Source organism: Annulohypoxylon maeteangense (genome assembly GCF_022496945.1).
Source record: "Annulohypoxylon maeteangense strain CBS 123835 unplaced genomic scaffold GGS22scaffold_19, whole genome shotgun sequence".
NCBI lineage: Eukaryota > Fungi > Ascomycota > Sordariomycetes > Xylariales > Hypoxylaceae > Annulohypoxylon > Annulohypoxylon maeteangense.
This window is the reverse complement of record NW_025953266.1, coordinates 276,676-302,911: the sequence shown is the minus strand read 5'-3', so window position 1 is coordinate 302,911 and position 26,236 is coordinate 276,676. Positions and strand designations below refer to the sequence as shown.

General features: G+C 47.0%; 5 protein-coding genes across 5 annotated transcripts; 3 read left to right on the top strand and 2 right to left on the bottom strand.

The window, feature by feature from the left end:
- Positions 1-3,769: 3,769 nt before the first annotated feature.
- Positions 3,770-9,268, top strand: GGS22DRAFT_58709 (putative ATP-binding cassette transporter protein). Its single transcript, XM_047967481.1, has 3 exons — positions 3,770-4,354; positions 4,440-6,457; positions 6,592-9,268. Exons 1-3 carry the CDS (start codon positions 4,028-4,030, stop codon positions 8,963-8,965), a joined length of 4,719 nt encoding a protein of 1,572 aa, XP_047815326.1. The 5' UTR covers positions 3,770-4,027; the 3' UTR covers positions 8,966-9,268.
- A 681-nt stretch (positions 9,269-9,949) lies between these two features.
- On the bottom strand, positions 9,950-13,014 carry GGS22DRAFT_196440 (uncharacterized protein). Its single transcript, XM_047965824.1, has 2 exons — positions 10,956-13,014; positions 9,950-10,901 (listed from the first exon to the last, which is right to left on the bottom strand). The coding sequence occupies exons 1-2, from the start codon at positions 12,961-12,963 to the stop codon at positions 10,381-10,383; spliced, it is 2,529 nt and encodes an 842-aa protein (XP_047815325.1). The 5' UTR covers positions 12,964-13,014; the 3' UTR covers positions 9,950-10,380.
- A 2,667-nt stretch (positions 13,015-15,681) lies between these two features.
- On the top strand, positions 15,682-17,719 carry GGS22DRAFT_192124 (F-box domain-containing protein; the record flags this gene model as incomplete). Its single annotated transcript, XM_047965216.1, has 3 exons — positions 15,682-15,742; positions 15,824-16,528; positions 16,581-17,719. The coding sequence occupies 3 exons, from the start codon at positions 15,682-15,684 to the stop codon at positions 17,717-17,719; spliced, it is 1,905 nt and encodes a 634-aa protein (XP_047815324.1).
- A 1,986-nt stretch (positions 17,720-19,705) lies between these two features.
- GGS22DRAFT_58631 (uncharacterized protein) lies at positions 19,706-21,281 on the top strand. Its single transcript, XM_047967480.1, has one exon. It carries the CDS (start codon positions 20,062-20,064, stop codon positions 21,154-21,156), a length of 1,095 nt encoding a protein of 364 aa, XP_047815323.1. The 5' UTR covers positions 19,706-20,061; the 3' UTR covers positions 21,157-21,281.
- Positions 21,282-24,565: 3,284 nt separating this feature from the next.
- On the bottom strand, positions 24,566-26,010 carry GGS22DRAFT_196436 (uncharacterized protein; the record flags this gene model as incomplete). Its single annotated transcript, XM_047965823.1, has 5 exons — positions 24,566-24,917; positions 24,991-25,051; positions 25,106-25,298; positions 25,360-25,476; positions 25,530-26,010. 5 exons carry the CDS (start codon positions 26,008-26,010, stop codon positions 24,615-24,617), a joined length of 1,155 nt encoding a protein of 384 aa, XP_047815322.1. The 3' UTR covers positions 24,566-24,614.
- Between the last annotated feature and the right edge of the window lie 226 nt (positions 26,011-26,236).

Here is a 26,236-nt window from a genome sequence, read left to right as displayed (position 1 = left end):
ATTCGAGGAAGATGCGCAATGTTTAGTAAGTTTTATGTAATGGTCGTCAACTTGGTGGAAGGCGGCGAAGGTATGGGTAGACGAGGCTGCTTCAGGTCGGCCCTCGAGGTTGCTAGGTGTTGGTGGAAATTGCGGATATTTATCGAGTCAATCGGACAGGTCGTCGCTGCGGAGGGAATGAAACCAATTAAGTAATGTGTAATTTACGTTGAACTGGAGTAGGGAAGGATAAGAACTTCCGGTGTGTGGATAATTCAGGTGAAAGCTTAAAGAAGTTCAATGTTGTGAATGTTTGTTGTGAATGATTGGAGTTCTAGAAATTGCGAAGAGGCTTTGAAGCATTGACCAAAGATGAGGTTGAACTTGCCTAGGTAGGTCCATACCCCCAGTGTTGCAGAGTTACAGAGTTACGGGCCAGTAATTAGTCTCGTTACAGGGCTCCCTAGCACTTCTGGCTGTTTCCGTTTGGAGCAGTCTTTTAGGGCGATTAGCTGATACCTTGGAACTGCAGCTGCCCGTCAGAACACACACGCATGTGCGGATCCGTACCCCTAGGAAGGTGTTAACCTGCTAACTTCCAAAACTTTTGACGGCAACTGGGTACCTAACTTAAAACAAGCGTAAGCGGTTTATTGATTGGACAATCTGAATGCGACATATGTAGGTCTGTATAATTCGCCACAGCAAGTATAAAATTTATGAAATATAAAAAATTGTTTAACTCTTATCTTTTCTTCACATTTTACAAATGCTTATCTTTAAACTTTTCATTAGAATTCTTATGCTATCTGTTTGCAAACGTGGGTGAGATCCTTGCATCGCTATTCCTGCATACATAGAATGCGGGATCTTACTTGAAAAGTAATTTACACGTTACGAGAAATGGCTCAACTGTAAACGCGTTTAGGCGCGTTTGGTCCTTTGAGCCAATCACGATAAATCTAAAGTCGACTTTAGTAACACCCATTTATATGGCTGTATGGATAGGATTCTCCGAGGTTACCATTACCTCGTTGTCTTCAACCTTGTTGTGATAGGTAATCGTTTACTTGTTTTATTGAGGCATTGTCGTGTTGACTCATATCTTGGAATAGACGGCTGCAATTGAATTTCAGCTTGAACATACTAGGTAGTGCATAGGAAACACGAAGTTTCTGGTTGGGTAAATGTTTGGCATGAAATATGAATCCTGGCAGTTCCTATTGCATAAGAATTGGATCTTCCTAAGAACCACATTTGTTTATAGTATTAGATCTACTTGAAGTCAACTGCTCTGTTGCTGGATTGGTTTTGTTTCTTGATTGCTTAGTACATAAGTGGCTGGGTATTAAACATTGTAGTCGTTCAACCTTACAAAGGTACTTGATGGATTTGGTAGATAAGTACCCCTATTCCAACCATATGGTGATGCTTCGAATCTCATCTAGAAGCTTTCTCGTTGAGCTGCATCCTTCTCATTAATCTGTAAGAGATATAGATGAGTTAAGTGAAGGGGAATCATCAATGAAGTGACGTATTCGCCTCGTACAATATTTTTTGGATCGGTAGAACTCGAACTTTACCAACTACCGATTCATACTCATACTACGTTTACCCCTATCCATACCAGATTGTACTCACGCTGACGTTGAAAATGTTTCTCAGTCCCCGTGATGATATTCACGGTGTAAAGCGACCAACCTCAGACTTTTCAAAAGTTTTCAACCTATCCGATTGCGGCTCTAAGTTGGAGACAATCCATGACTGGATACCTAGCAACTAACCAAAAAGTTCTTAGACGAGCTTCTTGTCAGCACTACTTCAATGAGTCGTCCGATTTGCGATGCAGCCTCGATTGGTCGCGTAGCAGCCCGCAGGATCAATTGGCGGAAGAGGCATCCAACCACAAGAGCGGTGTGATGAGTTCAATGTTCCATCTGCATGCGGTCCTGAAGTTGTTGCGCGGTATCCATGATTGGCTACTCACCTTTCTCAGCGGAATAAATACCGATATGTTACCTATCTTCGCCAATCTTGGTAGATCACTTGATCGGGTATGGCTGTGAAACAAAAGCTTATAATATCATCAATGCATGTGAATGGAATTCGGAAGCCGATCGTCGACTTCAGGTCGGTTGAAACACACCACCAAGTGGGATGCTTTCTTGTTATACCTGCTGCCTGTTCACCTCAGAGAAATAGGTATTTGAAAGCAGATGCCGAATGACTAGAGCTTCGTGCTTAGTTTGAAGTGGGTTGAGTAAGGATTAGCTGACGTGATGCTTTTTGACCTATGCCGTTGAATCATAATGACAGCGATAGGTAATAACAATGAAGGTTTATGTACTGAAAAGAGTGGCTTAAACAACAGATACCTATACGGTTGCGGGATGTTTTTATACGCGTCCGGTTTTGAATATTTCCACATGCTCCTTCTCCGAACCCGGAGACTGTGATGTTGATAAAGGCAAGAACCGTCTTCATGACATCTACGGTACGGACGGATCGGGGGTCGGGTAACGTGGCTGATTTAGCGCATATATCGCGTATAGATAGTTTTTAAGATAAGTACCCCGCGTCCTCGAGTAATTTCCCGGTTTGTCAGTTACAACCCGCATGATTCATGTGCGTGTCGTACGAAATCGATGTTTCTATTTGTCTACAAGTATGTAAATATTTGGTTATATCTTCTCGAATGTAAGCTGACGCCGATCTGTCGAAAAGATGTCTTACATGCACTCGTATGGTCATCTGCTATAACTTCCAAGGTTAACTTTCTTGAGTATCTACTCCGTGCTTAGGACCTAAGTAGGTACTTAACATTTAACGTTATAGAGGACATGGATGCATGGATGTGAACAAAGATGGGATACTTAATACATCCATAGTACTAGGTACTACATGTAGGTATGTACATACATACATATGTAGGAAGCGACGAACGGATATTACGTGTAACAAAATACCTATTCAATTATAATCCTCGTCGATGACGTGCGACCTGTTCTAGTCCACTAAGTTATGTTGTATGTTGCGAAATGCGAAATGCTACATCTTCCTCCATGAACCATCATTTACTAGGTACCTAGGTATTGACCATGACCACCAACCCCCCACCAACCACCCTCGACACGGCTATACCATTACCATGCTAGACCTGCAGTAATATGTACTGCAACTGTGCATACACCTTCTGATTTTAGATCTAGCCAGCCCTAAAATGTAATAAAATCGATCCTTTTGCATAAGATTCCTAACCCCCTTCTGTTATCCCTTGTCAGGCGATGAGTCTGTTCATTAATGACGCCCCGAGTTCTCCCTAACGAGGTACGCGCTGTTCGGACCGTACTGCTCGTGCACACCGATGGTTATCCCGGAATAGGATACGGATGCAGGACGATGGGTATAATCCCATTGTCTCCCCCCCTGTGGGTCAAGCCTTGCGTCTGCCATGTAAAGGTCCGGGCGAATCGGGATCGGCCTATCGTGCAAAACCCACTGCTAACAAGGGACTCTTGCAGGCCTGGTTGAAATACGGGGGAGTTGACAGAAGCTAATGTGGATTTCGTCAACAGTCGCCTCCTCCCGGGTCTCCTCTGTCATGAGCAAGCCACCAAATGAGTCAACCGGCGAGCCGCTAGATGACATCCGCACTCCCACTAATGATCCATGCGAGGAGTCATAACGACACTACCTACCTACATGTGGTAGGTAGGTAGATATTGTACTCATTCTTGTCTTCTATTGATTAGCAAATGACGTGCAATTCGTCTCGGTCCCCGTTTCTATGTTGCTCGTCCAACGGTCTCGAACTCCTTCAATTTTGACCGGTATCACTGGTGTAAACCATTCCTTTCCTTTTTCCGACTTTCATTGTTCCACTCCCTGCATCGAACATCTCTTTTAAGTCGAGTTAATCCTATCGGCTTTTCGACATTTTTCCTTCTGCGCTACATGTCGCCTTTATACTTCTGAAAGCTCTTGCCATATATTAGCTCTAGAGCTTTCTAGATTTCCGAGCTTAGCTCCGAAATTATATCACCACAGCATGCCCGACAGGACAGTGGTGGTTGTAACTTCAGCTGTCGGCTTGGGCGCTGTCACAGCACTCACCATCCCAGCTGCATTGAGCCTGAGTAAACTGCGTAACCGTGGTCCCAAATTCGCGACTGGAGTTTACGAGGATGAAGATGGAAAAAGTACACGAGATGCTGTTGAAGCATTCAATAATAGGGCCTCGAAGGCCGCTATTCTCATATTTTCTCTAGCTGGTCTCGGGATATCGATTGCGCTTGCCGTGATCTCGACGTTGGGCACACGAGGGGGGATTGATGGCGGTTTGTTCCTCGAAGATTGGTTGGCTGTTCCAATTTGGGTACGTAAGCTCATCGCTCATCGTTACACATAAGACGAACTGAAACGGTCGGATTACTGACATATGCTGTTTCACGTGGACTTAGGCTCTTCTAACTTTACAGGCTACCTGTATTACGTGTAGTCGGGATTCGGTATCTGCTTACGATCTAGGTATATGGTCATTCCTTTCGTGTATCATCCTCACCGCAGTTCTCGCGATCCAGGACGACGACGTGGTCGTATTTTTGCTAGAGCACAATTCTACTGGAATATTTTCCTTGCGCACTGCAGAAATAATTGCCGCCATCTGTCTAGCCGTTTCGAGCCTTTCAATTCCTCGTCGCCCTGATGTATTTCACGATGGACAGCCGGTGGATAGGTTGTACACGGAATCCGCGTGGAGCCGATTCAACTGGAGTTGGCCGGCTTACTTGCTTAACAAGGCTTCCAAGCATGGCAACCTTGATCTAGAAGATCTCCCCCGGCCAGATCATTATACAAGGTCCAAGGAAACAACCGCTGATTGGGAAAGTCGAGGTTTCACCGGCCCGCTCTGGATCTCTATTATCCTCGCACATAAGTGGCTCTTCGCGCTGCAATGGATATTAAGTGCTGTTACTGCCTTCCTCAACATGGCACCTCAGTGGGTTGTTTTACAACTTCTGAACATGCTAGAGCGACGAAAAAACCACGAGAAACTAGGCTACGAGGCTTGGGTTTGGGTCATTCTGATCGCTGTGTCTGTTCTTGTTCGATCATGGGTTGAAGCATATAATTACTGGATATCTTGGGCGCAGATTTCTATACCAATTAGGGCACAGCTATCAGCTCTAATCTTCCAGAAATCAATGAGACGTAAAGACGTCAAGGAAGCTAACAAGAAGAAATCTACCTCGGAATCGCCCGAGCCGAATATTGCTGGTCCGGTTGGCGAAGCGTCTACGGAGGACAGACCGGATATTAACGATTTCGAGGAAGACGATGAGCAGATCCTGAAGAGCAAACAAAGTACTGTCAACTTGATAGGTGTCGATGCTAAGCGGGTGTCGGATTTTGCCGCGTTCAACAGTATCTTCCCTGAAAGCCTGTTCAAGCTGATCGTGTCGCTAGCCTTCCTCCTAGAACTCCTTGGATGGAAAGCTCTTCTCGCAGGTTTCTCAACGATGCTTGCCGTCCTTCCCTTGAATATTTATTTCTCGAAGAGGTATTCTGATGCCCAGGATCGATTGATGAAAGTTCGCGATGAGAAGATGGAAGTTGTTTCGGAGGCTCTCCAAGGGATCCGCCAAATTAAATTCTCCGCCCTTGAACCCCAATGGGAGAAGAAGATTGGTGATATCCGAGAACAGGAATTGAAATGCGTTTGGAGCGCTTTCTCCAATGATGTCATACTCATAGGTTGCTGGATTACGAGCCCGGTCATGCTTGCTGCCGTTTCCCTCGCTGTTTATGCAACCTTGCACGGAAATCTATCCCCCTCTGTTGCATTCGTCAGTCTTGGTGTATTTAAGGCACTTGAAGTTACTCTATCTGTCATCCCGGAGTTAGTAACTGATCTCGTCGATGCTTGGGTTTCCGTGAAGCGGATGGATGCCTACCTGAACGGTGCAGAGATCTCAAAGGTCACCAAAGAAGCTGATGAGGTTACCTTAGACAATGCATCTATCGCCTGGCCTTCAGACAACCAAGACGAGGAAGACATCGATCGATTTGTCCTGCGCAACGTCAACATCTCGTTTCCTAAGGGCGAACTATCCATCATATCAGGAAAAACTGGGAGCGGGAAAAGTTTAATGTTGGCCGCTGTCCTGGGTGAGGTCGATATTCTTTCTGGGTCCATCAGCGTGCCCCGTGCACCATCCCAGCGCCACGACCAGAAAGCGAACAAAGACAATTGGATTATTCCTGGTGCTATCGCGTTTGTTGCACAGATACCATGGATTGAGAACGCGACTGTCAAAGATAACATTCTATTTGGCCTGCCGTACGATGCATACCGATACAACACGACGGTCGAGGCCTGTGCCCTTACAAAGGACATGGAGATGTTCAGCGATGGGGAGAACACAGAGATTGGTGCCAACGGTATTAACCTAAGTGGTGGACAGAAATGGCGAATCACGTAAGTCCAAGGTCACATTCTGACTTAAACCCTTTGTATAAGAGGATATTAGGCCGTTCGAATAGGGTCTACCCTGGGGTGTTGAAACCGGACCTGCAAACCGTAATATGTATTCGCTAACATAATTTGTATAGTTTGGCGCGAGCTATCTACTCTCGTGCGGGCATCCTAGTTCTCGACGACATATTTAGTGCTGTTGATGCTCATGTTGGCCGCCACATCTTCGAAAAGTGTTTAACTGGAGAACTTTGCATCGGACGAACGAGAATCTTGGTTACACACCATGTTGCCTTATGTGAGCCAAAGACAAAGTACCTTGTCGAGCTGGGAGATGGTCGTGTGTTGAATGCAGGGCTTGTGTCCGAATTAGAAGAAACTGGAACTCTGCAGCAAATCAAGAGCCACGAGCAGACAGACCGAGAAATCCGAGATGATGGAACGTCGACCGTCATTAATTCTGAAGATACGTCCCAAATTGGCATTGAACCCGATGGGGAGCCCCTAGCAAAGGTTCCCTCAAAGACACCTGCACGTAAATTCGTCGAAGAAGAGGGCCGCGAGAAGGGTGCTGTCAAGGGCAAAATCTACGCAGCGTATCTGAAATATAGCGGCTCGTGGTGGTTCTGGTCTACGATTCTTTCCCTCTTCCTATTCGTGCAAGTACTGACGGTTGGACGCTCTTGGTGGTTGAAAATATGGACAGGATCGTATGACGAGCATGAACAGAACATTAATGCGCAAACAGACAAGCAGGCATACGTATACCAGTTCGCCCTACCTCAGTTTACGATGAACAGCATGGTTCAGCCAATGGTTCAACCAGAGAACAAGAGCTTAGGATTTTACCTCGGCATATACATCTTTCTCTCGGTTTTCACCTCCGTGGTCTCGACGTTCCGATACTACTACGTATTCTACGGTTCTATTCGTGCTTCTAGACAACTATTCGCCAAACTCAACTTTGTGGTACTCCGAGCTCCACTCCGATGGTTAGATACTGTCCCCTTGGGTAGAATCCTGAACCGATTTACGGCCGATTTCCATTCCGTGGATACACACATGGCATATTCGATGGCATTTGCGGGAAGCGCATTCCTCAACCTTGCAGGCGTCGTTGTCGCTGGACTATTCGTCTCGCCAATAATCATCGTCATGTCACTAATCTTACTTTTAATATGCGCGTTCTATGCAATTCGCTACATTCAAGGGGCCAGGCCGGTGAAGCGCCTTGAATCAGTCACCAAGTCTCCCGTGTTTGAACAATTCGGATCAGCCTTGACTGGCGTGCAGACGATCAGATCATTCGACAAGTCTCATACTTACATCGAGCGCATGCACAAGAAATTGGATGACTGGTCCGTCGCAACATGGCATCTCTGGTTGTTCATCCGTTGGATGGCGTGGAGAATGGCAGTAGTTGGAAGTTTATTCGCTTCATTCGTTGCCATTCTTATCCTTATAAGCCCCGAGATTGACGCGGCGCTCGCTGGTTTTGGAATGGCATTTGCACTCGAATTTTCGGGCCACGTCATGTGGACTATCCGTCATTACGCCAATGTCGAGCTGGAGATGAACGCAGCGGAGCGAATCGTCGAATACACCGAACTCCCAACAGAAAGTCTGGAAGGCAAGAGCCCGCCAGCGGCATGGCCAACAGAAGGGCGAGTCGAGGTAAACGATCTTGTCGTCAGTTATGCGGAGGACCTGGATCCTATACTTAAAGGGCTTAACTTCACCATCGAAAGAAATGAACGTGTCGGTGTTGTAGGACGCACAGGCGCAGGAAAATCGTCTCTCACACTTGCTCTCTTCCGTTTCCTCGAGGCTCGGTCCGGGAGCATCCACATTGATGGACTAGATATTTCCAAGATCAAGTTACACGACCTACGAAGCCGCTTAGCTATCATCCCACAGGACCCTGTTCTATTCAGCGGCACTGTGCGATCCAATCTCGACCCCTTCGACAACCACACAGATGCTGAGCTTTTTGATTCACTAACTCGTGTGCACCTAATCTCTGAGGAGGAAAATGAGGCTCGTAACAGCAATGAGTCATCGCCTACCGCATCCGGCACCTCCACCCCAACCTCTAGCCGGAAAAAGAACGCAAATATCTTCCTCGACTTACTCTCACCCATCTCAGAGGGCGGCCTCAATCTATCACAAGGACAGCGACAGCTACTATGCTTAGCCAGGGCAATTGTGTCCCGTCCTAAGGTTATGGTGTTGGATGAGGCAACGAGCGCCGTGGACATGACAACGGATGCGCTGATCCAGCGCAGCATACGCGAAGAGTTCGGCGATAGCACCCTAGTCGTTATTGCGCACCGATTGAGCACCGTAGCAGATTTCGATCGCATCCTGGTCCTAAGCGATGGAAAGGTAGCCGAGTACGGAACGCCCAAGGAACTATGGGAGCTGGAGAATGGATTGGGGATGTTCCGAGCCATGTGCGAACAGAGTGGCGAAAAGGAACATCTGAGACAGATCGTTTACGGAGAGGTTTGAGTGGGGGTTTGAGACATGCAGACGTGGGGATTAGATAGGAGATACGAAAAGACCGAAGGGTATGAATTGACGAACTATACATGGCTGGACGAGAAAAAAAGGTAGAGATGAATGCATGGGAGTCATTTAGATGGGCTGCTATTGATTGATTGATTATGAGGGCTTGGACGAGGCTATCTACGGAGGCTTTGTTGTATGTTGTGCTTATACTGTTGAATACCTAAGTATCTAGTAGATAGGATACTACTAGGTAGATAGGTGTGCGTGGCACGGTGGATGGTAATAGTAATTGATAAATGGCCAATTCTTTTTGCCTTGGTTGCTTCTTTGATTTGAGTTGTGATGTTTTGTCGAGATGCATTGTACAGACAGATCGCTATCCCACTAACTCATTTTCGCATCGTAAGATCAAGATGGATCCACTAAAGTCGTTGTAAAATACAGGGCGCTTGGGGACTTTCAGGCGCTAAAGCTGTAAGGGATTTAGCGGATAATTACAGTGAAGTTCGACCCAAAAATTTGGGGCAAATGCTGATGGCTCAAAACCACCTGAATCGAAATATCTGCGCACCGTGTGCTTTTTTCTTCAGTGGTTAAGCTTCTAAAACGGGCTTGAGCTATGGCGATTATCTACAAGAAATTTAGCGGATAGAATACTGTCAGGTCTCGATTTAAGCCCAGTAGATGCCTAGGCTTAATACAGTATGAAGGGATTGCTTATTGAATTGCGTACTGGGTAAGGGGCGCGGCCGATGGCCCTGTATTTATTATTTAACCGCTAAGCCCCTGTAAATTATAGCGAGTTTAGAGGCTATCATATGCCAAAGTTATAAGGGATTTAGCAGGCCATGACATCACATAGCCACTTACCAGGCGGCTTGCCTACAAATAATCGCCATATTCACGTAGTCAGTCCATTTTATTTCACAGTTCGTTTCATTTGCCAATATGTGCAACTATGGAAACCATCTGGTTATAAACTGTGTCCCTATCCTTTCATCTCCAATGACTGCTATCAATCAGAGTCAAAAGGTTTCACGAGATCCTATCCTGCCTGCTATGTTATCCCCAGAGATGATAAGATCATCCTTAACAAAGGAGAGCTGCCGTTGTCATTCGTCATGATTGTTATCGTTGCCGGCGTTATCATTGGTGATCGTAAACCCCAATAGCACAGGGTTCTCGTCGTTTCTCGTCGAATCGTGATGAGACAGAGGGAAAGAAAGAAAAAATTGCTGCGCATCGGCAGCGCCCAGATAAAGAAAAGGAAAATTCAAACAAGTATGCACTTTGTTAGTGCTTCAGTACCAGCCCAAGTACCTTTCCCAAACGCCCTTGATGAAACTCCGTTTCAACCCATTTCTAAAATATTACCAATGCCTGGAGACTTAATCTCTATCCGTCGTAGTCAAACTCTACGATCTCTTCACGTACACCGCAATGATTGTCGGTAACAAGATCATGAGAACACAACACCATGCTAGGAACATGTTCCTAACAATGTTGTGCTGACGGATGGTCAGTCGGCGTGCTTCACCACTAGTGTACCACAGCAGAACAGGATCAAGTATTCCGGCCATTACGAGGATTGCGATGAATGGGAAGAGTGCAGACACGCATGCGGCTGCGGCGAAGATTCGCTGGCGCTTGACACGAGCACCATAAGACAGGTAGGGCTCCGTCATGTCCTCGATGGCAGCGAGGCTCATCTGGCTATCGTTGTCCATGCCAACATGGTGGATCACCGTCATGTTGGAGATCTTGCGCTGCACCGAATTCTTCTTGTCTACAGCATGAGTCTTCATTCTTTCGATCCACGATGGCGCTCCCAGAGGGGTCAGAATTGTGTCCTCGGTTACACTTGGCGTACGAACTCTGGCCTTCGCGGGCTCAGCGAGGTTGGGATGGGTGGTGGCGGAGAAAGGAGGGGTTATGTCTAAGCATCTTATGTTAGCATTGGCTATTAGATGAATTGAATGTTGGAACTTACCTCGGAGAGCGTCTGTATAAAAGACGCTCGAGGGGCTGAAGTCGATGGACAGCTTGGGGGCATCTTCAATTCTTCGCGTATGCTTGCGAAGGGGATGCGGAATTCGAGCGGGAGTGTTCGAAACCGCCCGGATCGACTTGACATTCTCAGCTCGTAGACAACGCTTAATTGTCGATTCAGTCTCATCCGTTTCGCCACAGTCGCGTTGCTCCTTGTTCAGACGCTGAGCCTCGTCGAGTGGGATGAGCTCGAATTCAAACTTCGAACGAGATGACATGAGCTCTGCATTGGAGGTAGACGGTTCCAGGTCAACCCAGTTTGGATCCTTGTCCTTGCTGATCTTGCGTGAAGCCATGCGACGGTTGGGATAATCTTGGTCAACAAGGCAAGGGTCGGATGGTTTCTGGGAAGAAACCTCTACTACCTTCGATGAGGTCTGCTCAGCCAAAGAGTCGTCCGATTCGGACTTGACTACAGGAAGGTTCTCTCTAAGAGGGACCTTTTCGAGAACTCCATCTCCGGATTCAGTCGGTGCCATGGACAAGCGAGCGTTCGACGGGTGACGCTCCAACGTCTGGGTAGCGAACGTTGACACCGAGTCTCGGAATTCGAAGCGGGATCGACCGGTGTAGCTTGTTGGGAGAATAAGGCTTCCCGAGTCCATGTTGCGTCGATTACTATCGATTCGCAGGAAAGGGTTCGTGCTAGACACGTTACGCATAGGAGATGTAGGGTGTTCGTTGCTTTCACCAACCGTGAAACAGCGCGATGAGTTCTCGGGATAACCTCCCGGACGAGAATGCTGACCCTTCGGAAGAAGCACAGGCCATTTCGATGGCTTCATGGTGTGCATCTCATAAGACTCCTGCTGGCCCTTCAAGCCTGGATGCTGTATAACTCGAGGCCGATATCTAACTGTAGTGGGCATTCTCCACACACTTTCCTCCGAGTTGCCTGCAACACTGCTGCCGGTGGGTTGGATTATGTTGGGGTGGTTCATCGAAGTACCCGAGACAAAACCAGCTTCACTGTTCATCTCTGTAGTACACCAATCATCGGTGTTCGCAGAATCGCGCATAACCAAACCCTCATCCTGCTCGGGAATATTGGGGTTCTGGTTAATGCCATGGTCCCTCTGGCTTCTTAAGTCACCATAAGCACTTGTGGATGGAAGACGGGTTGCTTGGTGTCTCAAAGGACTGTCTTCGTCTTCGGTGACAATGGTGGCCTGGCTTGCTTCGCTCACTAGGCCCACATGGCGCATAGCGAAGCTTACATCTCGTCCTCTTGCGGGTCTTAGTGTCGCTGAATCACGACCGCCGAGATAGTAAGATGTGTTACACGCGTTCATGAACACATCCTCATAGGATGAACCACCCAAGCTTGCTCGAGAATCATCATTGAGCAAATGTTGCAAGTCACTAGCAGTGGCGTTGTTCTTCGAACTTCCGAAACCGAAGTCTCGGATTGACTTGGATCGCCGATGGCCACGGCTCGCGCTGGGGGGACTCTGAGGAAGACCTAGAGGGGGGCCACTGACTGAGCCAAAGTGAGCGGCGCTGAATCCATTGTACATTCCCTCGCGGCGCATCTTGATCTGAGACTTGGACGGATTGCGGAAGGGGGGTTCAATATCCGTCTCAGGACGATCAGCAAAGACTTCTAGGATGCGGTTAATCGTGTTAGAGACGTTATCGTCCGGCTCTTTGTACTCGAGCTCGTTGTCGTCTTCTTTTTCGAGTACGGGGGAGTTCGGAGGCGCCTCCAGGTAGGGCATCTCCACCACATCGTGAAGACTTCCTTCTGACACAGATCGTCGGTACGTGGTCGGAGATTCTTCAGCAACAGAATCATTCGACGCTGCCTCCTTCACACCAGCATCACTTACACCAGAGGCGTTGCAATTAGGTGATGAGATAGTGATTAGGGGCAGTGAAGTCTTAGAGGGCGTGGATCCATTAGGTTCCTCTTGGGAACCTCCATTGCTGCTTCCAGATACGTCTGCCATTAGGAAGTGCTATTCTCTAGGGTGATATCGTTAGTAGATGAAATGTGAAACAGTGGCAGTGACGAAGGGGTGAAGTATTATTTTTGTGGAAGGTGCGATCCTTAGGAAAAGTGAATGAACGTAATGGCGTGAACGAAAAGTAAAATATTGGTATAAAAGGGTAGTGGGTTAATAAGGAGTGTTAAGGAGATGTAGTGAACCGTATCAAAAAATTGTACGGTATGGATGGTAAAGGGGATGATAGGAGAGGTGTATGTTGGTGATAGACATAGCACGATAGATGGGGATAGTATAATGTACATACCTTGGTCAAATGAGAAGGAAGAAAAAAGCGACACAGAACAGCGTGAGATAGTAGTTCGATCTTTTCGGCAAGAGGAATTATGTGCTCAAAAAGAAAGCGTGGACGCGACTGAGTATTTAAAAATTAGTAAGGGTATATATGAATGATGGGACGAAGAAAGGTTGGTATGATAATACGTGGGTGATTTTTTTTATGTGGGGGATATGGAAAGGAATTGCAGAAGGTATTATCTGTTGTGAAAAAAAGAACGTTGGGAAAAGAAGGTTACTTACCTGAGATATTTACTAGATGATAGAAGTTGTGCGATTGAAGGGTGAGGATTGGTGGTGGTGATCGATGGTGGACGCAAGTTAGAAGGTAGGTGACGAGAAAAGATGAAGTTGGCTAAGCGCGAGGGTGATAACCTAAGGAAGTATCGAATAGGTTACGATCAAGTGCCCCTTTGAACCGCGTCTGAAAATTGGTAGCTTAATAGAACGCGTCGGTCGAGGGAAAGAAACGGACGGGTGAAGTATTAGGATAGAGAGGCCGGTTGAGTAGCTGATCACCGACGTAAAGGGAAAAAAGGGAAGAGTGCGTTCTGTAAGAAAAAAAGAAGAATCGTAATTCACGAGAAAAAAAAACCTACTGGGATATTAAGAGGAAGAGGGTTCATGATCGTGGAGCAGGTGGGTAAGAAAGGAAGAAGGTAAGAACGTCGCAACGATCCAGTGCTGTAGATATCTTCTCGCAGAATCAGTAAACCGGTGAAGCTTGCTAAACTATTTACAGGGCCACGATTTGGTGTTTTAGCCATTGTACAAGTACTAGGTATTGTCCTGAGCTGCTGATTTGACGGTTGTCTAGGTACTTGTAAGGTACTTAGGCATTTGACCGGACTCGATGGTATATCCCGTACCCATTTGAGAGGTAGGTTAATAGAGGCATGTCATTGGTATTGGGCAGACTAAAAGACCAATACCTTAAATTGAACAAACCAACTAAGTGTCCCGTCGCCTAGCAATCCAACTAAAATATGTGTACCAGAGAATGATATGGATATCTAGAACCAGTTTAGCTCGATTTTACACAACGAAATAAATCAAATACTGTACAAGTACGTACATACGTACCTAGTCAAAATCATTAAAAAATATTTTTTCGTCAGTACTTGTTTGTATTTCGGACGATGCTATTATCATGTACCCCAGATTGAGGTTAAACTGCACCCATTCTACATAGAGCAAATGGCGTATTTGGAAATACAAAGAGCCAGAAGTTGAGTTCATTGTAGAACTCAAGTACCATACAAGAAAGGATCATCTGAAGCTCGAATTGGATATAACATCGCTATATATATTTTTTCTTGGGTATGTAAAATAATATCGAGATGCCAAGAAACTTGTATAGTAGGACCTGATCTTCGCTTAAACCAGTTTTGAATCATCTTGCCAGAAGAATGAAAACTTTTTTAATCACTGTAGCAGGAAGGCTTAGCTCTAATATTTGTTATTGGTTTTGTCCAGAATACGTTTAAATCATACTACTAGGTAGGTTAGGTAGCAAACTGGGTATCCCGCTGAAGCGTCTCTTAGGAAAAATCATCATTCAACGATGTAAAGAAGTATCATTGCTATCATAATAGTACTGTGGAATCCTGTTTTATGTCACATGAGACTATTATTTCTTGTCGCTTCGACATCGTGTCGCTTGATGGTAGGTGAGGTGAGGTTGAAAGATGCATTTCAAGAGTTGTGTGTCGTTAAATGCTGTCACCGCCACAAGTGGCGCATTCCCAGCTTCAGCCTCAAAGTAGAACCTCGAACTTTCCAAGTTTTGCACATGCTCCTTCCAAGGTTGTTTGCCATTTTGCGGAGTATTTGCCCAGATCTAGTGAAAACATGCACGGGCCTCATCCCGAGGACTCGGACTCTATGGTAACATCGTTAGGGCTGGATTCAGAAGGAAGACCCTCCCAACCAGTAACCCCGCGGACCCGTTAGGTAGTGATTATCTAGCGCGCCTTCTAGTGCTAGTGTAGTTCTTTAAAGGTTTGCTGTTGCCCAGGTGTTACAGCCTACTGGTGCTATCAGAGGCAGTAGCAACAGAAGCGGCGGACTTTACATCAATGTGGGCGGAGTTAAGTAAATACATAAGTATCTAGGTACCCATGTACCTGATCAATTATTTCAACGTTCGTCATTGAACCCGATAAGCTGAGGGGGATTCTACTCATAATTCCATCTGATTCGAAAGAAAAGCATCATTCCTATCTTTGTCAAATTATTATTATCCACTATCCTTAAATGTCAAATGAATTCATAACCCCCCCTTGTCTTTATTTTTCGGGTCCTTCGTCTTATCCTGTGATCAGCTAAGAGCTTGTATTCATATACTACTTAACTAATAGACACAATTAAAATATCCTCCGGATCATGGTTGGTCCTAGTCGCCTCGAAAACCTCCCCGATGAGATCTTTCTCCATATCCTGTCTTGTAAGTCCATCGTCTGGGTACTGGTACTTCACCTTCCAACCTCAATATTTCCGCTAACTATTAGCTCCTCACATTTATTAGTCCTAGAAGCCCGCGATGTCGTTATCCTCCAAAGCCTGTCGAAACATTTCATGAGATTGTGCCGAGACGGCAATTTCTGGCGTAACAAATGCCTCTCCACCCCCGCCGTTCGCGAACGTATTAGACTCTTCTGGTCCGGATCTGATTGGATTGATGAGGAGGGTGCGGCATTAAGTGGCGCGCTCGCGACGGGGCAGGGAAGTCTAATAGAAGACCAAAATGAAGTGCATTGGAGCCGTCTCGAGAGCCTATCCCAATTATCTGCTAAGAGGAGGAAGAGGGAGCAGATTCGCATCGCTGCAAACTGGGACCCGACATTCCCGAATGAAAATACAAACTGGTATAATGAATATTTTCAGAGATATGGTCCTATTGCCGTCAGCTGGTTCGAGCAACCTCAAATTCCAAATGGTTCCCTAAGGGACCGAATAGATGCCAGTGGAGTTGCATTATATAATCCAAGTTTGATCGAAAATGAACTCTTTGCCGTGTCGCCGCTGGAAGATGGCTCGATCTGCTTATGGGACGTAAAAGGCACTCGGTGCAGGCAAGGATCGATTCTGGCGAAATCTAATCCTGGTCTTTTGTGCGCTGACGGCTCTGGCGCCGATCTGTCAAGGCGCTCCAAGATGATCAACACAGGGGTAACCGAGTGCGTAAGTGTCGATAGCAAGAAAAACATGGCTTTCTTCGCAGTTCAGAGTCGTACGTTTTTACCCGACCAAAATTGAGAGGATCCTGGCTGACTCGTGTTAAGGTCTCATCGAAGTCGACCTCGAGACGTTACAGGTCGTGGGGAATCATCCTTTCGAATGGTCCATTACTACGCTCTCCGCCGCGGATCCTGGCGTCCCTTTGACGGTTGGAACGCTTCATGGCTTACACTTGCACGATTTTAGAGCAAGATCTAATTATCGCGAAGAATATCAGATTCGATTAGATGCTGTTAGGAAAAATGGTCTGCGGGACCTTTCTCACGTCCTAGACCCTAGGCCTCTTGATCCTTATGCATCTCTTGCGCAATCTGGACCGCAGAGTATTCTTCATCTCGAGCGTTCCGGCGACGGTAGCCAACTTTCTGACGACATATTCGTAGCCGGCCGGTTCTCCAATATTCTACACTACGACCGGCGCATGTTTCCGGCAATTAGAGGCTCAATTCACTCGGGCGCAAAGCTCTGCAGCCTCACATCGCTTCCTTACCCTTTCTCTAGCCTCAACAGTGACCTGCGTCGCCGTTTTCAACTATCCGAGGAACAAGTCGAGAAATCTAAGAGCGTAACTGGTGGACGAACCTTGATAGCGTGTGGCGAATATAATACGAAAGGGTCACTCGAGTTGTACGGCCTATCCTCCGGCTTTAGCAATGTGCAGCAGCCCCGGGTTATCCATGAGTCTACCATGAAGAATCGGCAGACAGCTTCCCAATCGAAGCTGCTCTCCGTCATCAACCATGGCACTCGACTCGTCTTTTCCGACGGACAAGGATACCTGAAGTGGGTCGAACGGGATGGCTTTACGGAGGTACGCCGTCACAAGATTGGCAAATCCGAAAAGATAGTCCATCGCTCACTGTTTGAGTCTATGCCTGGGTCCGATGAAATCGCCAGAAAAATCCTCTCTACGCGGACATGTGGACAGGATGGTGAAGTTCGGGTCAACGACGACGATATCCTATTTTGGACCGGAGAGAGGCTGGGGCTGCTCAGCTTCTCATCTGAGCCTGGATTTTCTCCGGAAGATTTCGATGAGCACCCCAGAACGCCGGAAGAGATCGCGGCAGAAGAAGAGGAGCATATGTACGGCGAGAGGATGAGGCTGGCCTTGGAACGACAGGCGAGAGACGTCCGGTTTGTACAGAACCTTGGAGCCGGAAATATCCACAGCGGAATCTAAAATCCTGGCACCTGATTTATTTTCGCCTCGAATCATAATCGTCTCTGTCCGTTCAACCATGCTGAGCAGGGGAGGAATTCAACCACATCCACGTCATGTCGTCTAATAGGCGAGTAGACGGGCTGACTGGCTGATTTTTTGATTACCGCACTCTCTACTAGAGGTAGAATCATGATCTCACTACGTAGGCTTAATGAGAAAAGGATCGGCGGATTCGGAAGTTGAGGCGGGATGCGTTATCTTATCACGATATCCCATACACCATTGGTTATCCAAAGTCTCGGAGGCAAAATTGTGTCCCTGTTAAATGCAGGTGGACCGTTAGCGCTGGACCAAAGAGGACGTCAGCTAGAGAAAAAAGATGGGGGTTATGAGGGGGGTTTTTTAGAACTTGGTACATACAACAATCCCGTGATATTTTTTTTGAACTATTTTGTTTTTCAACGTAATTCTTCATTCTTTTTTTTGGGTTTATTTTTACGCATGATATATGGATCCTGAACATGTTTGTCAGTTATCCCTTCTCCATTACTCCTCCTCTTGGCATACCCGCGTGACCATTTTTCTTCTTTTCCTTTGCGCATAAATGTCTCTCGAAGGAAGGAAAAATGGAAACGTGTGTTGTCGTTAGCCTCAACAAAAAACCAAGATGGCATCAGAGCTATTGATTGACGCATCAAGCCAACTGAAAAAACATGAGGCAGCAAATCAGAGGATTGGTTCCACCATCTGAACCAGATAATAGCCAATGGAAATTGATCCAGATTACTACTAGGACAGGGGGACTTCCACTTGTGGTCCCAGACCCACTCATCCGAAAGACTAAAAAATACCAGGACAGCTGCAAGAATACCTAGGTACAAGGGTACATAGGGTAGTGAGTTGCACCAATTACAACCAATCATTTCGGGAAAATTTCCCTTCGCCTTCTCTCTTTTCTTTCATCATCAATGTACCCACAAAGTTGCTTCAGCCAAGTTGCATCTCTTGCATCTCTCGCTCCCGGAGTCGCTCAGCATTGACGCAGAATTGCCACTTGCGCTGCAGTGGATTGCAGGATATTGCAAAGTCGAGGAAGTCTAGACTTATCATCCTACCATCGAGGTTTGTTGTCCGATTTTTTTACTCTCGAAATTTATATGGTATGCTACCAAACATACTACGCAATATGTCCTAGGTTCCAAGCAGATGAGGCACGTATGCCGAGAACCACGGTTCGTGCTGCTTACTTGCTGCGTTGTCAAAATTGAGACGACGGGCTTACAGTGAGTACTTCCTTTCGTCGTACTCTCCGAACCCTCTCTATCCTCTCTGCACCTCTCTATCTCTGCCGATTCTGCCCCTCGAACCACACACCTCTCACCCAGGTGTTGGCGTACCATACCTGACGCTCGGCTCTCTCGCTCAACCCTATGTTTTTATAATGGGTAAAAAAGAGAGGTAGGCAATTCAAAGTAGGGAAAGGCAACCGGTTACGCCACTGCGCTACTGCGCTACTGCAATCCGTCCCTCGAAGCTCGCATGTAAGCATTGCATTCCTGCATACGGGCTCTGCCGGGTCTCCGTCGTATTTTCCCTTTCACCGCTCCCTCTCTTCATCCCAAGTCTCGTTTCGGCTTTATTCATGTACCAGCCATCTATGTATGATCTACTATGCTAGAATTTCCCTATCCCCATCCCACACATCGTGTCATCGAACTTGGACAAGCAAATTCCAAGCAATCCCATCCCTTGCTTTCTCCACTCTTACGTCCGACTCTTAACTTTCTAGAGGTAGGGCAGATCGGGAAAGAAGGAAAGAGAAAATAAAAGAGGGATAGGTCGGAGATTTCTTTTGCTAGGAACACTTCGGTCTCAAATTTGTCAGCCACGGTCTATCCCGTCCAAGCAGGTCCTTGGTTGCAGACACTCCCAAGAAGTGGATTATTTGGCGTTGCCTTGTCTTGTCCGAGGGGGGGCTGCAACCTTTAAGACCTCCACATATCACTGCTGTCCTGCCGGTTACAGGTCCAAACCAGCCTGTCCTGGGAGAGTGAGGCTAACGCCAGCTTAGCCGCTGCGTGTGTAAACCAAGACCAATCCGGATCCGACTTTTTCAAAAGGGATCCTGCACGTCCATTGATTGTCGTGGCGTTCTTGCAGTCGAGGAGATTAGTTCAGCTGTTACTATATGGGTTTTGACATGAAGAATCCGAGAGAACATCGGTGATGATTCGCAAGTCTTCCCTTTTGACAACAAAGACCGAGCTCGTCACATCTATCTTCTACGACCTCTGGCGTGGTACCACGTTCTAATTCACCTGTGTTTCAACATTGATCAAGGTCTTGCCCAAGCATGTCAAATGGCTACCTGGTACGTCGGAGGGACGGAGATGTCGCGCTCCTCAAGCGACTCATCTCTTCCTTCAGACGGTCCATCTCGTCAACGTCGTCGATATATCGATAACAAGAAACGACGCCCTAGCCATTCTGGACTCTCTACTCTTCAGGACGACTTCAAAATGTTTCAACCGTTCAAGCGGAATCGGTTCGTTAACAATCACGATACCTTCGAAAGTGTCGATTTTGATCAAAATCTGGCCCGACCTGCTTTCTTCATTATCAAGGAAGCAAACCACGGGAGAGGCTACCACGGATTCGACCCGGTCATGGTTGAAAAGACGTTTACAGCTCCTCACTACCCCGGAACGCAGCCTGGTGTACCTTGCCAGCATTTTAGGGTGCACCAACCATCAGATTCGCCCGATATGAATCACCAAACGCATGCGAAAGATAAAGATCACGATGATGCGGCGGAGTTAGTTGCGGCCGACTTGGCGGATTCCCGTAGACGGAGCAGGCACTCCCAGCACGAGCGGATTCTAAGGAGCCTCATCAGTCCCAAGTCCCCCGATGCGGAGTTCGACATAGACGACGTTGCTCTCCAAGGCATATTTTACGCTGCGAACGAAATATTCTTCCATGGGAAGTTGAAAGGTCGGGTCGCATGGTCTTGGGTGGATCTCCCGAGCTGTCTAATCGGCACGACGGCACTAAGACAGTCGCCTTTAAATCCGGGCCTCGAAACACTGATATTCTTATCGCGGCGGATTCTCAAGGACAGAAAATACAATAGACGCCTACTCATTTCGACATTTATTCACGAACTTATTCACAGCTACCTATTCGTCGTTTGCGGATTTCAATCGAGAGAATGCGGCGGCCATACTAACGGCTTCCAAAGGATTGCCGGACTCATCGATAAATGGGCCGGCCCGGATCTCCTGTATCTCTGCAACATGGAGGCCGAACTGAGCGATTTTGAGACGAAAGCTACGGTCCTGCCTAGGGACCCAGTTTTCGACGGTTGGGACGTGCCGTGGTCGCACGACCCAGCAGCTGGGGACTATATCTTGTTGAATCGTCCCCAATGCAGGTTGAGGCCTGCAATACGTTGACTGGACCGGGAAATACTATGACATGTCGGAGGACCCAAGCCTCCGGCGATGTTTCATTCGATGCTTTGCGCCCAAAAAGCAGCCCAACGTTACCCCGCATAGGGCTAGACTTTTTCTATCGTTACTTTTCCTTTGTCATATACAGGCATGGCGACGGCGTATCGTTATATACCCTACTTAGATTCGGATGAAATTACCGGGCTTCGTGATACGTCGAGATGATTTATTATATCTAGATCAGCATAGCGCATGAACTTTGGTGTTGGAATAGCACATATTGGTGTTCGGATTTTTTCCCCTTCGGCTTTTTTTTGTCACGTCCCCTTACGCGTTATGGTCATTTGCATGTTGGGAAGGAAAACGGGATACATACGACTTCATGTTAATATTGCTGATCCTTCGGATCGAGTACATACATATCTAGGTAGCCATTCTATTCAACTCTAATGATAGATAGGACATACATATCTCCGCTTCGATATATTATCATATACATACATGATTTAATTTCTAATACAAGCAAATATTGATACCCTATTACCTATTGCCTATTCCTAACCCCACGCGATCTGTCGAGTTGGCCAGGCCGAAAATGGCCACCCCCATCTTGACGCCCTAATGCCGAGCATCTAGCGCCCTTTCCAACGGCCAGCGGCCGCGTTAGGTACGAACCCGAAACTAGCCCGTGCATGGGGTTAATATCAGATTAGCGACCCGACGATTACGATCCCGAAGCCACGGTGCTAGCTGCAGGATCGATAATACATACCTACCTCTTGCCTTACCGCCTCGCAAGCCTTGGCTGTTTGTTTTCCTTATGTGGTGTGTGGCAGCTCGAGGTATCTCGGTACATGTATGTACTTGAGTACATACGTGCATCCTAAAATGGAAGGCTGGGCGTAATCTTATTCTATTGGATGGCTGTTGAATAACGATATTCCGCGCTTGGGACCAATCATTCAAATGGGCGAGTCTGACGGAAAGAACCTTATGTTGACTTATCTTATTCGAAATAAATCCTGTCCTCTACATCTTTCAGGATCGGTACGAAAAACATCACACGCACGTATGATTCCCTTTGACGCGTACGACGTTGGAATCCGGCTTGCTCGGTTGCGATTCATCACACCGTAATTTTCACATGATCCTTAGTCTCCTTAACCCTACATCAACTAACCCGGCAGCCTAGCAGTTTCCCTCCTAGCCTCTTACCGACCGCTAGGTACTGGGTATGTAAGGTAGGGGCAACCCTTCACTCCTTCACACCTTCTCGCGCACTAAAAAGCCGCGCATACATACATACGCTCTGTTTCCTAGCGTTCGACACCACACTAACTAACTCTAGATGGCACTTACCATCGAGGCGCGCTAGATCTCGCTAGATACGAAGCAAGCCCTGGCCTAGAAGCCGCGCAGAAGGCTGATCGCAATCTCATTCGGTAGCGCTGCGTTCTGCGGTAGCTTCGTTTCAGCTTCATCGCGATTCCTGGCAGACCGCGCCCGCGAAGGATTGAGTGAAAACGGCACTTGTGTTTTTTTTTTTCTGCGCCAGACTAGCACGGGTCGGTGCTAGCTCCTTCCGGCCCGGGGTCCCGGGCTCACCGGTGATCGACAGGACCCGCTCGGGGAAGGTGAGATCCGGAGGATCTAGCTTTTTTCTTCTTGATAGATTAGGTGGGTGCGTGATTACATAACCACCTATTTAACTACATGCGTCCTCGCGACCCGGTCCCCATGTGGTATGGCCCGGAGTTACTATGTATGTATGTATGTGAGTAGGATGTATCACGAGACCGCCGTTTGACGCAGACACCCATACCGACTCAGCCCCGTTTATCGCTAGTTTTTAGGTGATATTGATGTCGAACAGGGACATGGAGGGTTGTGTCTAGGTCACGACGCGGTGAAGCACAGAGCTTGTGCGTTAATTAGTCGCGTTATAGGCTCTGCGGGGGTGGTGCTATTGTTGGCATATTTCAATGGTCTTTATGACGGTAATTACTTGCGTCTACCCCTGGTAGCTTTGGGAAGTTCGAGCAATTTCGGGAATTGGAGTTTCTGAATATGGTCGCCGAGGTCTCTACCGCAACAAGAGATTCTAACAATACCGCCTGACCTTTCTTTTGCATCTCATTTCATTAGAGCTACTGCTATCAATCGCAGCTAACTCCAATATAGGTAGGCTACAGAGATACGTAACATATCTAGGAACAAGGATATTCCTTCTAGGGTTTGTGGGTAAGCGACGTTTTGGAGTCAACAGTTTTGGGCATAATCACCATATCAAGCTCAAGCAACAGGCAAGCGATGTTTCGTTGTAACCGCTAACAAGAAACTGTCTTGATTCATATAAGAGCAGCGAGTCAAATCTGCCAACAATCATTCAACAAGCATTTCTACTAATGTTAGGTCGTTATGACAGTATTAAAATCGCGATGACTACTAGGTACCTACTTGGATACCATAACTCAGGGACTGAATCATCTCCATTTCGGGCATTCAATGCCATAGGACTCAATATATAAATACGTGTATCTATTGAGCTACCTAAATCGTCTCACGCTCTTGGGATAGGTAACCGATAAGGTCAATATATAGACATCACTTCTGAAGACAGTTCCTTTCTCCTTTTCTTAATTTTTTACAATTCTAGAGATAACCTAACATTCAAACACGCCAGCAACTTTCAACGGCCATGGCCATACGTCACTGATAAGCCCCCCTAATGGTGAGCGGGGTAATGGCTATGGCATCTATCACAGTAGCCGAGTGCGGCCAGATGATCACGACCATAAGGCCCTCAGGTCGCGACATGCAAGTATGGCCGTCGTGTTAACCCCTAGAAGTTGATTTCCTCTGACTATACATAGGAGATAAAGTTTTATTACAGAGAGTGACGCAGGTCCTTATCTAGTAAACGCCACCTTGCAAGCGACTTAAGGAGACTTGGTGTCATACTAGCACTCGGGGCCAGAGCAGCGTCCAATGGACCTACATATTCTCCGCGCCTACAATCGCTGGCGCGGGTAAGGCGAGGAAATGGCGCTCAATGAAGCCTTCTTTTCCTAACCGGTCCACATTTTCGTTGGAATCTGCTCGGGCAGAACGGTCGCCATATAAGAAGTGTGAGGCTCGAAAAAATAAGGCAGCGGAGGTATCAGAAGGTACATAAGGAGGAGTAAGCATGAGGAGCTAGCTGACTGGTCTGAGAACAAAGACGTCTTAGCGCACCACCAGCTTACTTGCGCATGGTATTGTTATAATTATTCTAGAGTTCGAGCGAACCTTTTGAAATGACATAGAAACGAAATTCAGCATGAGGAGGGGATGCAATGGTTGAGAATTAGATTAAAATATCGTAGGGTTCATTATTTATTTACCTACCTGGGCACCTCCATATATGTGACATGGTCTCGTGGGGTTTCTAGTACCTACCTGTCGCAAAGTATACTGATATCTCAAGATACATCCGCATCAAGGATACACGTGGACACGATACGTCTCAACGTCGCATCCGATTCCGGTCCGTCCCCCTGTCCAGCTGCCCCATAATGCTCCGCCGTCTTGTTAAAGAGGCCATTATTAATCATCGTGTTGAACTCCTCCAATCGAGGTCTGGTGAGAGGATCAACAGCAAGACACGCCTGAATCAAGAGCCGGAGGTCAGGATCTAGGTCAGGACGAACGTTGAGGCTTCGTGACCATATACGAGCCTCGTATAGCTGACCGATTATGTGCCCACTCATAACTCGAGCCATTACCTAGAAGTTGCGCTAGTTAGTCGAGATTCTCGAGTCATAAAAGGGGGAGGGGGTGAAAGAAGAGGGAACTTACAACCCCGATATCGAGAATGTTGAAATCGGTGCCTTCGTGTCGTCTTCCTACTGGTTCCCGCCTGTGATGACATGTTAGCAGAGTTTCCCGTATGTAGGTAGTTGGGGGTACTCACAGGTTCGGCAAACCTAGGAAAACATCATGTTCCTGATATAAACGTTGATTTAACTCCCTGGGGGATTGTGGGCCCGTCTCTGATGCTAGACCGAAGTCGATGAGCTTCAATGGCGGCAAAAAGGCGTGTTCGTGGAGATACACAGTACCGTTCCTAGATAGAAGCCTCGTCTTTTCGACCATGCCAAAAACGACTAATGAAAGTTAGCGGCCGTATAAAACAGTTAGCAAGGAGTTATCGTGGATGTTACTTACAGTTCGCTCCATGCATATCGTTATGGGTGAGCCTTGACGGCTCTTCATCTCGAGTATGCTCTAGCTGTGTATCTGGCCCTTTGGGAGGGTAAGCCATTGCAATGCAGCCTCGTACCACTGTTTAGTAGTTAGAAAATGCTCATAAAAGTTTGGATTGGATTGGTTCTTACGGCAAAGAAATATGGACCACAGAATCCGGTTCGGTAAGGGCAATTTAGCTTTTATCGCCCTTTCTTGGAATCGAACAAGCGTCCCATGTGGGAGATACTCCGCTATGAAGTAGGGCGCTCCAAGGTGTAGAAGCGGAGTGTTACTTAGGTGAATAGGGTTACTCACGTGGGCGGCATATTCAAGTCGGTTTACCCATGCGCTCTCAGCCCTGATACTTGCATCGGTGCAATTGGCTGCTGCCTTAAGGACAAATTTCCGTTCTTCACCATTGGGTAGTGTCTCCCTGACGATTATTGCCGCGCCATTAGAGGCATCGAGCAGAGTCTCGAACGTGAAGCGCGAGGGCTGTGTGCCGAGTAATGTTTTAATCTCCTTGACAACTTCACCCGATCTTCTTATTGTGTTTAAAGTCTCTTTCCAATCACCCGAGCCACTGTTATCGGTGCTACTCGGGTTTCCATTGTCGGGAGACGATGACATAATGGTGAGTTACTGACGTCTGTCTAGGTAGTTAAGCGTATATTCGAATTATATGGGCGATACTTACCACTCAGTTCACAATCACTGTTTCGATATGATCTTATCCTCAAATTTCGATCGGGAGTAGTAGTACTATTATATCCCGTACAATGCTTTGTTTCCTGGTTAACCTACCTAGTCCTTCAAGTCTGAAAACACGATGCATTTCCAACAATCATTTGTTGTG

What these genes read in the sequence shown, in the direction of transcription:
- GGS22DRAFT_58631 (XM_047967480.1), top strand. Translation starts at nt 20,062, where the DNA reads ATGGCTACCTGGTACGTCGGAGGGACGGAGATGTCGCGCTCCTCAAGC.
- GGS22DRAFT_58709 (XM_047967481.1), top strand. Translation starts at nt 4,028, where the DNA reads ATGCCCGACAGGACAGTGGTGGTTGTAACTTCAGCTGTCGGCTTGGGC. An exon ending in GGTTGGCTGTTCCAATTTGG is followed by an intron (nt 4,355 to 4,439) that starts GTACGTAAGCTC and finishes ACGTGGACTTAG; the next exon opens with GCTCTTCTAACTTTACAGGC. An exon ending in GGACAGAAATGGCGAATCAC is followed by an intron (nt 6,458 to 6,591) that starts GTAAGTCCAAGG and finishes TAATTTGTATAG; the next exon opens with TTTGGCGCGAGCTATCTACT.
- GGS22DRAFT_196440 (XM_047965824.1), bottom strand. Translation starts at nt 12,963, where the DNA reads ATGGCAGACGTATCTGGAAGCAGCAATGGAGGTTCCCAAGAGGAACCT. An exon ending in TTATACAGACGCTCTCCGAG is followed by an intron (nt 10,902 to 10,955) that starts GTAAGTTCCAAC and finishes TAAGATGCTTAG; the next exon opens with ACATAACCCCTCCTTTCTCC.